A 15,042-nucleotide genomic window follows, 5' to 3' on the forward strand; every position below is an offset into this window, starting at 1 on the left:
AAAAGAGGACATGAGAGTATACATTTCTGTCACATCTTTGTTCTCACTCTTTCACTGAGACTAATCCAGTGACTGTGGATGCTGCAGCCTTTTCACTTTGTGTTTCACGTCTTCATTTCGATGCCTTGAGTAAAAGCTGCGACGGTGGGAAGTCTCACTTTCAAATGTGCAAAGAGAGATCAACACCTCACAACACCACGCTTCACATCAACTACAGTGCAATCACTGCAGTGAAATGAAACAACGTAGAGTACAGCTTTTACGTTTCTGTGGAGGCCTGCAGGATCAATCACATCAGGAGCCTTTCAAACGGAATAAAAAGCAAGCTCATTCAGATTTAATCAGGCAATGACTCCTGAGATGAAGACGCATTTAAGAATTTAAACCATTTCTTTCTTAGTGTGTTATTATAATATCCATCAATCCCATTGCTGGTTTAAGAAGTGAAATAGGGTTTTTACACCGAGCAGGACCTATCTGAGTGGCCTCCATCTAACTAAAGAGCAGCAGAAGGCTTCAGTTTGTGTATAGAAAGAGAAAGAGAGAGGCCCGCTCACACAAGGGTGTCTGTTTGCAGTGTGCTACTGGCAGTTTGTCTCCAGTCAGTTTGTTTTCCCATGGGAAAGCACAACGGCTGTGAGCTGATGCCCTGACCTTGGAGAGGGGCTGGGGAGCAGTGCATCAACCTGGGCAGATGTTCAGGTTCATATCCCAGCATGCTCCTGCCTGCCATTACCCTACCCTCGAGGGGACAAACCCACGCACACGTCATACAGTGTGAGGTGCCTCCACCGCAGCACCATGCAGCATGTCTTTACACGCGTGCATTATTCTCAAACATACAACTCAGTGTTGACAGCGGGAGGATCAGATGCTGTACTGTATGTGTGGTATCTCAGGGGAATCCTTTTAAACATATTTTGTAGATTTTTAAACTAGCAAGTTTATGTGGTTTCTTAGAAAACATAATGATTTATTTAGAGTATACTTTGGAATATGGGTCATGCTGGAGATTGTGGTTTTAGTTTATTTTAACTTTTTTATGACTTAGCCACACAGTTGAAGACTACACAGACTCTGTCATCACACAACAAATCTCTCTCCTTCTTGGATCCTCCATGAAGGGTTTGGTGTTATATTTAACAGCCAAATAGAGCTCTGGAAAGAACGTGAGGTGAAAGAAAGATAAAGACGTGTGAAGTTTGCCTGCCAGTTGAGGATGCATTCAATAGTGATTTGACAGCCAAGAACAAACCACAAGCTGAAAGATTTGTTGTCTATGTCCGAACTGCTATAAAATTGTCTCTAGTCCAGAGCTGGTTTGAACAGGTGGTAAAATGAATATTGCTCATTTTATTTGAGTGTGCGTGACTTGCAAACAGAATATCTCACACTGTAAAAATGCGTCTTTGTTGTCACATTCCTGAGAAGTTTGGTCCTCTGAGACAGCTTGTGAAGGACAGTCTCCACAAGGACACAAGTCTCAACCATTTAATAATCAACCAGTGTACACACTGTAGTCGTCACGGCCCATTACAGCACAAGCTCATTGCGGTCAGCTGATTCACAAGGACATAGGCTTGGCGGTTTAAAACACAACACAGCGCTACACTGTGCTACTCATACTTGGTGAGCTGCCTCGCTGAAAATCAAATTAAATATTCCTGGTGTCATTATAAACTTTGTCTTGTCGTTGCTTTTGTCATGTGTAGTCATTGAAGGATAGCAGACGTTGCTGGGTTGCTACCCAAAAAAAACAAAAACTGTCCCCCAAAAAACTTTTTCATTTGGGAGATACAGTATAGATTCAAATGATCCTAGCCATGTAAGTGTAGTCTGAAACATCCGGGGAAGAAAAAAAAAAATCAAAATTCCACTTTAGTGTTTCTTCCCTCAGGGCTCCTTCTAGTGAATGTGCCTCTGCATGTCTAGACAAGACATATGCATACCTGTCAGCAGGAACGCAATGCCTTATCACATCAGTGTCACCACAGTTAAATATTTGGATGGTAAAACTGAACTTAAAAGAGAAATAATGATTGTGAATAAGATAAGTCTTCTGATGACACTTGTTATGATATGCATGGCCTGCGATGAAAATTAATTGTCTGCTTTTTTGCTTGAGGTTCTGACCACACGATATATGCTTAATTATTTACTTTCTGTTGCTTACTAGAGATTATTCCCTACAGTAGCAACTTTTTTGATGAATCAAGCAATATTTTAGTCTATATAATGTCAAAAAATAAGCATAAATGCTCATGACAATGATATTACTTATTTTGTCTGATCAACAATTAGAAAACCCCCCAAAGTATTAACGTTAGAAACATATAAAACAGATAAACTGCAACATAACAATGAATCAAACTCACGGGTAGTCTATATTCACTAAGTTATAATCTATATAAAAAGCCTCCAAATGAGATGACGTTTGTAGTGACATTTTGCATACAGTATGTGACGTTGTTAATCAGAGGTTAGTTATGGTGTCAAACTAAGTGTACAGCCACAGCTTCGGTTTCCTTTGATGCAGAATATGAGTGAAATGTTTGATTTCTGATCTCATTCCCTTCAGTCAGCACGTGTACGAGTGAAAGACGAACTATATTATTAATATATTGGAAACAAATATACTGTCTAAATATTTACCCGCCAAAGCCACCAACTTTCATAGTAATTTGTAGTTTTCACTCTGCTCTTCACTTTGCTCTCACATAACAAACCCCCACAAAGTAACTGAACAAATACAGCTGATCCAGTGACTGCCCATCACCCCAGGCCACACCTCACACAGAGCAGTCCACCCATTCACTCGATCACCGTCCGCCAGCTCACCCGCAGGCTGCGCGCACACCCCTGGTATGATCCCCGCCCAAACAGATTGATGCCAGTGATTAGATGACAGTCAGAACAGACTCCACAAATCCTCAGCCCTCTAAGACACCAGTCTCAGTCGTGAACACTCCAAAAAAGGAATCATTGACCCTCTTATAATTACATAAATGGCTCATCCAAACTTGATGAGGAATCCCAGCAAGGCATGACTGCATTTGATCAACCTGAATCCACACCTAGACAAAGCACAAACACACCCGCAGAGTGTGCCTAACTGCTCTTAACATCCAGCAGATGCCCAAGCCAGACACTGTGGTCGCGTCTGCAGCGGGGTGAAATTAATTAACCTCAATTAATCATGTTTTTATTTTCCTTGTTTTCATTAAATTAAACCTTGTAACAAAGCTGTCAAAGAGCTAAAGTAAAGATCTTAATTTGCAGTAAAATATGGTGCAGTGTTTGCAGTTTCTACACTTGATGCTGGGATGTATTATAGACAATAAGTGATATGTTTGCCCTCGTTGATGGCAGGTTGGATTTTTCAATAGTCTTAAAACAAATATTTCTTGTTCCAAATCCCTATGCAGCAACTGGCAGTACAGAGAGAGACATTATTCTCTTATTTGCATCAGCACTCAGCAGGATATCTATTAGTATAGAGTTTGCTGTGTCACAGAGAGATGGAGCCAGACATCATCTGCACAACCAACATAAATGAATGGATGGATTGCTGATTTAGCGGGAGGGTGCAGTGGAGTGGAGCCTTGGTGAAGTCTGCCTGGCGGGCCCCGTCCTGCGGGAGTTCTGGCCAACCGGCAGGTTGGATAAAAGGCCCACTGTGGGCCGCAGATGGCTCATGGAGAAGGAGGGAGAAGGGGATGGAGATGGACAGGCTCACAAAGACTGCCCCCCCCCCCATCCCCCTCCATCAACCATCGACCCACATGATTCCACTGCTACAGAAGAATCCCCAGTTGTGGGGCTGCAGGGAGGTATACAGCTGGGTTACAGCATCAAGCCTCAGGGAAAGGCTGAATTTACTCTTAATGGAAAACGAGTATACCCCGTGACCTCAGCTTTGGTCTTTCCCCACGTGGTAATTTCTGTTTCCCTTAACCTCTGGACTTATTTTCCCTGTGTGCTACTGACTGTCTCATGGTCTGCTTCTCACTTCTGCTTATTGGCCGCTGTCAGAGTTCAGACCACAGCTACAGAGCAAGAGCTTGTCTGGTCTATTGTTGGTTATTTAAGGCTTGTCAGAAATGAGAGTCTGTTTAAATGCACAGACACAAAGCACACAGAGTTATCATGTCGTGTAACCTCAGGGGAGTGGGGTTATGGTATCTGCATAGATATGTTAAAATGTTATATTTGAATAAAAGCTACTGGAATGACGTTTTGTATGTTCTTTATGCTAATCCGCCCACACACTCCTCTTACCAGGTGGTCAGAGAGTGCTTGCTTTCACATCACATATAGCTTAATTCTTTAATTAAGGGTGGTAGCTATATGTAATTGCACATATTAAGAGGATGGAGGTGCAGTAGTGTTTGTTTTTCCAGCAGTATGGATGAGGTACTTCAGTTAGGTGGGACAGAATAATTGAAAGCTCCATGTGTTTATCTGGTGCTGTGCAGCTCCTCACATAGGTCTCTAATTATCGTGTCACCCACAGATAATTCAGGAGACAGGATCCTCCACATACACACATACACACACACACACACACACACACACACACACACACACACACACACACCACTTTGCAGCTGCTGGATCAATATGTGTCTGAAGGTGAATTCTATACAATGCAAGGTAGTCTTTACATGTATTCTTCTCACAGGCCTCCATGTATCTGCATGTTTCCTGTTCAAATACCGTTTGTGTCAGGGTTTATTTAATAGAACACACAGAGAGAAACAGATAGACAGTGTGTGCATGCATGTGTGTGTGCCTGAAAAAGTCTTGAGCTGTGTGACTGATTCATCAACCCTAAGGGAGAATGTGTCCTAACTCAGTCTCTGCATGATCCAAAGACACACAGATAAGGTGAACCTCCAGAGAGCATGGGTCTGGCTGATGACATAGATTGTAATTTAGTGCATTATGTATATATCATGCATTAGGCCAAACCTTTCACTTGTACACAAGACATAGGATGAGTCCTTCTCATTTTGATGATTTTCCCCCCAAAATATCCATATATTTTGGGGGGAAAATCAGTCTAAAGTCTAGACTAAGTCTAAAGTCTAGCATAGCTAGACTTTAGACTAGGGGTAGATGTATTTTATGACACAACTGTAAATTACTTCAAAATTTGTCTTGGTCGTGTAAGTGGGAAAATGTTGAATGAGAACAGACAGCTGAGTAAGTCCAGAGTGTCCTCTTCTTCTTTGACTGTCGTGAGCAAGAAAGCTGGCATCTAAATATTTTACCATAAGAGGCAGATGCGGATAGGAGGCTGTGCTCATCTTCATTGAGTGGAACAGGGTTTTCATTTATATTCTTGTTGAGGAATAGAAGCAGCTACACATGAGATATAGTCAGGTCTGTACTAATTGTCAGACACCTTTAATTACAGTTTGTCCTTTGTTGATTCAGCATGGAACAATTGTACCTCTTTCATAAAACTAAAACACAATCAACATATTGGAAAATATAATAGGAATATCTTAACAGAAGGATTCCACATTTTACAACACATGTCAATACTCTCCATCTTTTCTAATTATTAGTTTTTCACAGAATAGAACAAAAATACACTAACTGTATCTGAGTTATATCTCCTAAATCCCAATATCTATGGAAAATTGTGGTAATGCTTTTTAGCCATGATAGCTTAGCAGCATGGCTAGGTTTGTCAATGTTGTTTTGTTGGTTTGCTAGTCTGTTTGTTAGTCCATCACTTTGATACAGTTTGAAATATCTCACAGATGTTCATGTCCCCCTGTTCATGAATTTTAATGACTTTTCTGATCTCATAATTCTTCCTCCTGTACCTTCATCAGGTCAAAATTCCAGTTTGTCCAATACTTTGGTTTATGCTCAAATACTTACCAAAACTCATGAAATGCATATAAAAATAATTCATAATGATTAAGCTCAGAAAAATAAATCATATCAAAGAAAGAGCTAGTTATTTTTCATGAATTATCCCAAACTATCCAGCGACATAGAACACACAACTCTTCTGTACAAAAAACAGCCCAACTCTCCCTTCTTTGGTGGTTGTCTTCTGTTACTTGCAACTGATCTTTCAACAAAAAGAAAAGATGAGTGAGTTCAAACACTTTCCACCCATTAATACAAATCTAAATCCATTACTGTGCCACTTCCAGTGAGATCAATAATGGTAATACTGAGATATTACACTGCCAGTAGCACTCAAACTATTGAGGTGGTGTAATCTTAGACCAGTGTTGGATGAAGAGGTGCGCTGCCTACCTCTCCATAACAGAGACATATTGATCAGTCTCAAGCCTAAAGCAAACAAAACGGGCAGTGCCCAGATCTCGAAAAAATTCTAAGGTGTATGTCACGTGTCTATCCAAAGTGCATATATTTAATCAACTTCTGTTTTTTGCAGATCTCTCCAAGAACCGTCTCACAGAAATCCCTCCAGAAGTGTGTCTGTTCGCCCCCCTCGAGTCGCTCAACCTCTACCACAACTGCATCAAGTGCATCCCAGAAGCCATTATCAATCTGCAGATGCTGACTTATCTCGATATCAGGTGGGCCACTGCTCACACCACACTTTCAGTTTTGCCTTTTCACAAAAACTGTGTTCAGTCTTATATCAAGAAGTGCTTGTTCCCCTTTCATTACACTGACTGGGCGAAAATGCTCACATGAGAGGGATTTCCTCTTTTGCCGAAGCTCAATTCCCAATCACTAGATGCTCACCGTTACATGCACACTATGTGACACAGAAAAGACATCACAGAGTGTAATATTTGTATGCTCTTCTCAATGTAGGTTAATATTTTGTCTTTCTCTACAGCCGAAATCTCTTATCAGTTTTGCCAAAATACCTGTTCAACCTCCCCCTCAAAGTTCTGCTTGTGAGCAACAACAAGCTTGTGTCCATCCCCGAGGAGATCGGCAAGGCCAGAGAGTTGATGGAACTGGTAAGCAGTGTGTATGTGTGTCACTTCATATAAACTTCTGTGGATTTTATTGCCCTAGTAATCCCATCTTTTACACTGTGTCTCCCCCTGCAGGATGTGAGCTGTAATGAGATCCAGGTGCTGCCAGCTCAGGTGGGGAGGCTTGTAGCCTTACGAGAACTCAACATCAGGAAGAATTGTCTTCACATGCTGCCTGAGGGTCAGTGCACAATCTGCGTTACAAACTGAGCATAGAGTTTGGAGGATAAAGCTATTGCAAAACATTGCATTATGGGAAATGTAGGATCTAGTGTTGTTGGAGCTCAGTCAGTGTATCTACTGCTTTTTATTTTAATCACTTTTTAACCTGTCTATTATTAGTTAAAATACAGCATATAAAGGCATTTACTGTGTTCCCCATTACATGTTCAAAGTATAAATGTACCACATTTAACAAAAGCTATTTATGAAACTCTTCTCTTTTTCTGTATTTGCAGAATTGGCTGACCTGCCTCTCATTAGACTTGACTTCTCCTGCAATAAGATCACAGAGATTCCTCCAGCCTACAGGAAACTCAGGCAACTGCAGCACATCATCCTAGACAACAATCCTATGCAGTCTCCACCCGCACAGGTATGTCCATGCATTTATTACATGTCATTTGAACCTGGTACAATTGCGCCCTCTAGTGGGCGGATGAATACATCTCTCTTTCGAGTGGTTACAAGAAATTCCTTGTGTGTATTTGTATGTTTCAGATTTGTCTTAAGGGCAAAGTGCACATATTCAAGTACCTGAACATCCAGGCATGTAGGATGGATAAGAAACCAGACACCCTGGACCTCCCCTCCCTCGGCAAACGTTGCCTTCCACAGCCGCTTACAGATAGGTACTAACACATTTCCCAAATATTGTTCGATCATGAAGTGACACATAATGCATATATTTATCACTTCCTTTCCTTTAAATATATTGTTTTAAATTGTTCTTACTCTGCATGCATTTGCACATGTATCACATCTACACATCAACTTTATGTTAGTATATTCATTACGTAATGCATACATCAGTGTTTCCCCTATATGCTTTCAACAGTGGTGCTGCTAAATGATGAACGCCGCTGCTGAAATTTCATATTTTGCATAATAATCAGCAGCTGACTGGAGCTAGTTGGGAGAGAATGGGAATTGGTGTCATTGCTGCAGCCTCTCATTTGCTTCCTGTGTCAGTGTTTGACTGAGGGCGGGGCTCAGCTCCTCCACACGCACACACACACACACACACAGAGCAGACAGCAGCAGAGAGGTGGAGACAGTGAACCAGGTGAAATGAAAGTTTTACTCGAGTTAACGACAACTACGCTCGTTACTGTAAGTGTAGTAAAACCTTCGCAAGGGAAAAGCCATTATGTATTTAATCAAACCACCTGTTCAACAAGCATAAACATAAAAAAAAGGGAAATGCAAGATTTTAAACTGCTTTGCCTGCAGTCTCCCCACACTCTAAAATGAAAGCTGTCTGTATGTAGCCTAAACGTTTAGCTTAGTTTGCCACATATCTTAAAATCTGGCAAATGCTTGTAAACTTAGCTGCTGGCTGAGAGAAACCAGCCTCTCTTCTCTGTACCAGCGGTACCTGTATCAGTGAATCACATTAGCAGCAGAGGGAGGAGGACAAGAGGAAAGACTGATGGTGAATGTCTGTGTTTTTCAGTCTTTCTAAACTTCACTCAGTATTTTGAATGAATTGAAGAAATATTATTTAATTATTTTATTGACATGTTATTTTTGTTTCCAGTAAGATATTATTGAGTTTACATAGGGATTTTACTGTTATAAACATTACTGTTGCTGCTCTGGAGACAATATTTAGTTGTATTTCAAATATAAATCAACTCTAATCCTGTGTTGAATTGGGATTACTTCAGGACATAGTGTTTACTTCATCAGTAAACATATTTGTTTCACTTTTCTCCTTGCTAATGTCTGAGTGTACTGTGAAAAAATACAACCAGTGTTGTTTTTTTAATATAAGGTAAGGTCCAAAATGATGTGAAAATGCATAGTTTTTAGTCAAATAACATCACATTTTCTTGAGGGAGAACCCCCAAACCCACCACATGTGTTGAGGCATTTAATTCTTTGACATGTATTACAACTATAGCTATCTGGGCCTCCAGAGTCCTTTTGGTGTCAAAAGCTCCTATATATTAATAAAATCATAGCTCGATGAACATGAATAAACCAATCTGACACAAATCTTAAGTAGGTACTTGAAGTTATTTCACTTGTGGTGTGCACAGATAGGAGTCCTGTCAATATGGGCCACTCAGCAGCACCACTGCTGAAAAAAATCCAAGGGGAAACACTCCACATGGTATGCTCATATTTCTACAGCCTTAATCAGCTCTTTGTTTTGCATATTTCCAGCATGGAAGATTTTTATCCCAGTAAGAACCATGGGCCTGACTCTGGAATCGGTAGTGATAATGGTGACAAGAGGCTGTCTACAACAGAGGTAAGACGTCAAACACACATTAACTGATGGCCTTTCAAAATACGTGCTAATACAGGTGATATGGGATAAGCGTGTTAACGTGTTTTACTACTTATGAGAATGCAATATTTTGAGATAAACAACGTTAAATTTTATTTGTTTTTGGGTACACTGTTAAGCAACGTTAATTTACTATTGCTAGTCATAAAGTATTACTTGGTCAGCTAAAACAAACTCTTTTGGGTTCAGGCTCGGGCTATGGCGCACACAAGCTGCCTCTTGAGATAAAGCAGTCGAGGATAAAACAGGCTTTATGCAGTCGAAATTCAGGCTTGTGGTCTGCAAAAGAGGAGCCAAGTACAGCAAACAAATCTGAAAGAGCCAAAGCAAGCAGGCAGTGGTAACAGTCAAAAGAATGTCTGAAAGCCATAACTCATTTTATTTGCTAGGCATGCAAAGTATTGCATAAGAAGGGAACATCATAATTCAACTCTCAAACCTCAGCTTTATATTAAGGCAGTGACATGGTTAGTAAGACAATGAGACACAGCTGAAACAGACGAAGTGGAGGGTGAATGAGGTGAAACTGTGATGCAGAGTCGATGGAGATAAAATAGATTTATTTATTTTATTTGCACAAAGGTTACAATAAACATATTACACAGTAAAAAAAGGTGTATTAAATTGTGCAGGAGAAGAAGGAAGCCCAGAGGGCTTATACAAAGTCCTCCCCTTCATTTCAACAAGTCATAAAACATACTGAGTCATAAAACAATATAACATCAAATAGACAAAGAAATGTGTATAGCAAAAAACAAGAGAAAAAGAAAGAAAAGAAAAAATAATTTGAACACTTTAAATGTGCAAGAGGTGTAATACAGACCCAGTCACACAAAATTCTATTTAGATAAAAGATATTTTTTTTAAATGTGTTTTAAATGTTATTAAAGAAGATGACGACTTAAGTACAAGTTGTACTTTATGAATTTCAGAGATGAGGACCTCTAAATTTGATAAAACATTGATGCTTGGAAGTGCGACAATAAGGTAAACAAAAGTCCTTTGATCGCCTCATTGAATCAGAGTGAATGTCTGACGGTAAAAGGAAAAAATTATGAAATGTATCTGGAAGGTTTTGCCTGTGATATATGAATTTGAACATAAACACACATGTTGGAAGAATATTTACAGAATAAATAAAGGTGCAGATGGCTCTTGGCTAGTGGAGTTTGAAATCATTCTTAAAAGCCTTTTTTTGATTAAAGACTCTAATCCAGAGTTAAATAAGAGGAAGGATGAATCAGAGAACAAACTTTCCTCAATATTCCAATCATTTTCATTGACCTTTTCCAAATATGTTCAATATGTTTTTTCCAAGTTAGTCTTTCATCCACAATAACTCCTAAGAATTTAGTAAATGGGACTTGAAACAGTAAGATTAGATTGAGAGTGAGTTTGTTCATCCGAAACCATTTGAAAATGAAGGACATTCCATTGTTTGCATGCTGGATTAGTGCTTTGAAATCATCATGAGTAACTAGTATCATCAGCAAATAAAATAAGAAAAAAATCTTTGCAAACCACGGGCAAGTCATTAATGTAAATCAAGAACAGAAGTGGACCAAGGATAGAACCTTGGGGTAATCCACAAAGTCATTTTAATCTATTTGAGATGCAACAGTTTATGGATACAAATCGTTCTCTATTGTTTAAATAACTGACTACCCATTTGAGTGCAATATCTTGTAATCCATATTTGTTAAGCTTGGAAATAAGAATATTGTGGTTAACTGTGTCAAACGCTTTGGATAAGTCTAAAAAGATGTCGAGTGTTTATTTTTTTTCTTCCAAGGCAGAAGAAATCTTGTTGACAAGCTGTAACAGTGCCAATTCTGTTGAGTATTTTTTTCGAAAACCATATTGATGTTTGTATAGGATGTTGTTCTCAACTAAGTGCTTTGAGAGTCTTGCATTAATGAGATGCTCCAGAATTTTTGAAAAACAAGGTGATATAGAGATTGGATGATAATTTGTGAAAGTATCATGATCACCTGATTTGTAAAGGGGTATAACTTTAGAAACTTTGAGATCATGTGGCACAACACCTGTTTGTTAGGATAAGGAGATAATATGGGTAAGAGGATCAATGACTGAATTAATAAGTTCTTTTATCAAGTTACTTCTGATTCCATCATGTCTCTCAGCAGAATCCTTTAACTTCATAATAATACTATGTATTTCTTTAGCAGTGGGTGGCTCAAAATTGCAAAGTGAGGAAAATTATAAAATAGCAATTATACGCTTATTTCTATTTAGATATTTAAAATAAAAATACTAAAATGCAGGTACACAGACCGGTATTAGTACATTTCAACAAAACCCAGAATTCACTGCTTGTTCTCTTTCTCCCACAGCCTTCAGATGATGACACGGTCAGCCTGCACTCTCAGGTTTCAGAGACAGCCCGTGCTGATGCCCTCTCACTCCTCTCCAAAATGGACTCGTGCAAAGGTTACCGAAAATAAGTATCACATTATCCCTTTGAAAGCAATAACAGAGACACGGCGGTTGTTGAATGAAGTGCCTAAAATATGCCAGTTTATGTGATCAACGCGGATGCTTCCTCCCTCTATCAGATCAGGATCTCTATGACTTTATAGAGCCCAACCCACACGAGGTTCCTGCTCTGTCAGAGTGTGATGGGCAGCAGAGCACTCATGTGTCTTGTATAAAGGTATGAATTCAGCTTTTTATATTATCTCTATATAGCTATATATTAATTTTGGATTGTAAAAAAGGAATATCATGCTATTGAAGATCACAGTGGATAAGAGCAGATATGTATGTGAAACACAGACAGTAAAACATGGTTGAATCCGCAAATTTTATCGTATAAACAGTACCAGTCGAAAGTTTGGACACACAGCAAAGTGTGTCTGAACTTTTGACTGGTACTGTATGTGCTTGCACGCACACATATGCGTGCACAATATATTTAGTCATCATATCTGGTCGGGAATTTGAAATACTTTGAGAAAAGAATGATGACAAACATCAAGAAAATCTATTTAAAGGACAATAAATGTCTATTTATAGGTCCCTGACATGGTGTGTCTGTTTCTGTGTTTCAGGAACTGGAAAAAGTTCTTAACATGTCTCACCAAAGCAAAGATAAAGATAGCTGGAAAGAGGAGTCAGGGTGAGTGTGTTATTCAATATAGCAATCTTATCTTGAGATTTGATGGCACACATTGTACCTCCGATGCATGAGTGGGTTTTTTTGTTGTAGTCATTTTAAATGGGTTTCCTGATACCGGTTACATGCAAAGAGTCATCCTGCAGCTGCAAATGTAAAATTTTGTGAATGATTGAAAAATGATGATGAAAATGATGAAAAATGTGTGTAGCTACATGAGCAAAAGTTTCCTACAAAAAACTGTTGTAAATCAGGAGATGCAGGTTGAAAACATGGTTCATAATGAGTTGACTAATTCAGACAGTGCCTGCTAGTGGTTACAGTAGGTGAATACTTAACTAATGTGGCTGGCAGACCTGTGCATTGCCTGGTCTATTTGATGGACAGATCTAGCTCATGTGCGGATAGCTCATGCAGTCGGATAGGGATAGCAGCTATTCTGAAAGGCCAGTTTAAAACATCTGCAAATATTTTGGGAAGTTTATACCGCAAAATCCTAGGAAATAATACACACCCTTGATTTATCGCGCTTAGCCTCGACAACAAATTGAAATCAGGTGGTCAAAATGATTAGTTTAGATTACGTAGTATTTAGTTATATACACACAATTATGTCAAAGAGGTTTTTACTGTTTTTACAGCTGCATTGAGGCTCTCTGAATGCATTGTCTTGGTGATGTGGAGCGCACACATCTATTTCCAAACCGCTTGAGAATTTGGGCCACATGATGTTTTTGTGTAGTGTTTAAACTGGTGATATAAAAATGATTTTTACAACTTTCATCGTGAACTTGTTTCAGTTCCGACAAGGAGCAGCTAGTTGAGGAAGAGGATGATGAGCTGAAGGAAGTGCTGGATCTGAGGAAGATTGCTGTTCAACTTTTGCAGCAGGAGCAGCAGAATAGGTTTGTGGGTCTCCACCTCTCATCACGAAAGCCATGTCCTGCAATGTTCTGTGTTAGTTTAGATATCCATCTTGAACATACAGTACTTCTTTTACTTTCTCTTCATGCCTCATTAACATGCATGCCTATCCCATCAGTCTAGCTAATAGCTTAGAGGCAGGATTATCTCCTAACATTTGATATTTATTGCCTTCATGGATTTTGGTCCAACAGCACTTATGTCTGAAAACAATAAGTGATTATTACTCTGAGTTATAAATCTACTAAAAAAATCCTCTTTGTTGTTGCTGGATTAATTCTCTGTCTCACAAATTCACACAAGTTTCTTTGTAGGAAAATTTCATCATTGTTTGTTTGTTTCACATTTGCTAAACGCTAACAAATCAAATTCTTAACAAATTCTTTTTCTCCTTTTGTTCCTGCCTTTCCTTGATCATCTCCCTGCTGCACATTCGATGTGTGTCTTCCAGGAGACGGTCCTTAATTTGCAGAGCAGAGAGTCTTATTCACCGACGGAGAGTGACCGGCCGAGCTCACAGGTAGAACGACTTCTTTTATCATCATCTACAGACAGTTTGTGTGTCACATCAAAAAAAGAAACAGCATATCTCCGGTGTGTTTCTGTGCCTATTTGAATAAATACAGTACATCATTTAAATACTACTATTAACAACATACATTCCATACCAGCTTAATGTAACGAGTGAACACGAGGAAATCTAAGTCTGAGCTGTTTCCATGCTGGAAAGTATGAAAATGTTCCCACTTTAGAACAGGAATAAGCTCACTTTTTCTGCATGCTTGTATGTAATATGTAAATTATAACTATTGTTAAAAGGAAAGGCTAGCTTACAAACTGGGGTTCTCCATTTAGTTTTAAACAGAGATTACCAACTTCTGGCCTCTAATAGCCGATTTAGAGTCCCTCAATTTAAACGCAACAGGCTGAAGAATTCTTTTACACATGTTTGATTGTCATGACTATTTGGTGTTTTGTACGTCTATGAAAAGTGTCATATGTGAAATTGTAGGTTTAATCTCTGCGTAAATCTCTTGAACGAAAATGCCTTAAGGACGCAAAATGAATTTCACTGTAAATTGACAATAAAGTTGTGTCCTTTGTTGCTCAATTGCTGAAATTCCTGTTGAATTTGACGCCAGATTCCTAATTTTGTCTGCAGGTTCCTAAGTCACTCTGGAAGCTCCAGCAGCAAACCGAGGCCCCCGCCTCAAACAGCTCGAAGGTACGTTACTGTGCCACATGTTCAGTCTTGCTGATCAGAAGCGCGCGTTTACAGTGAAAGGCGATATCTTAATATTCCAAGTGCAAAAACACAAAGATATGAAATTTTAAATGATATGAAACAGCAGATTCTTACATTTAGAAGCCGAAACCGGCACGTGTCTGGATTGAAACTAATCATCAAGACTAATCATTTCAGCATCAATGGTTTACTTGTTTTTAGGAAACATGCTCAGATTGAACATAGAGCACTTCTG

General features: G+C 39.2%; 1 protein-coding gene across 2 annotated transcripts in view; it reads left to right on the plus strand.

Moving 5' to 3' along the window:
* The window catches only part of lrch2 (leucine-rich repeats and calponin homology (CH) domain containing 2), a 34,289-nt gene that overhangs the window by 2,267 nt on the left and 16,980 nt on the right, over positions 1-15,042 (plus strand). For both annotated transcript variants that reach the window (XR_006406805.1, XM_044370813.1), the window contains exons 2-13: positions 6,425-6,569; positions 6,839-6,965; positions 7,059-7,164; positions 7,442-7,578; positions 7,704-7,834; positions 9,375-9,462; positions 11,856-11,952; positions 12,078-12,175; positions 12,573-12,640; positions 13,438-13,542; positions 14,013-14,081; positions 14,724-14,786. Coding sequence is in view for 1 of the 2 variants with exons in the window: in XM_044370813.1 (XP_044226748.1) it covers positions 6,425-6,569; positions 6,839-6,965; positions 7,059-7,164; positions 7,442-7,578; positions 7,704-7,834; positions 9,375-9,462; positions 11,856-11,952; positions 12,078-12,175; positions 12,573-12,640; positions 13,438-13,542; positions 14,013-14,081; positions 14,724-14,786 (1,234 nt within the window). In the remaining variant the exon portion in view is untranslated. The remainder of the gene's footprint in view (positions 1-6,424; positions 6,570-6,838; positions 6,966-7,058; positions 7,165-7,441; positions 7,579-7,703; positions 7,835-9,374; positions 9,463-11,855; positions 11,953-12,077; positions 12,176-12,572; positions 12,641-13,437; positions 13,543-14,012; positions 14,082-14,723; positions 14,787-15,042) is intronic.

Source organism: Thunnus albacares, chromosome 13, assembly GCF_914725855.1.
Source record: "Thunnus albacares chromosome 13, fThuAlb1.1, whole genome shotgun sequence".
Taxonomy (NCBI): Eukaryota; Metazoa; Chordata; class Actinopteri; order Scombriformes; family Scombridae; genus Thunnus; species Thunnus albacares.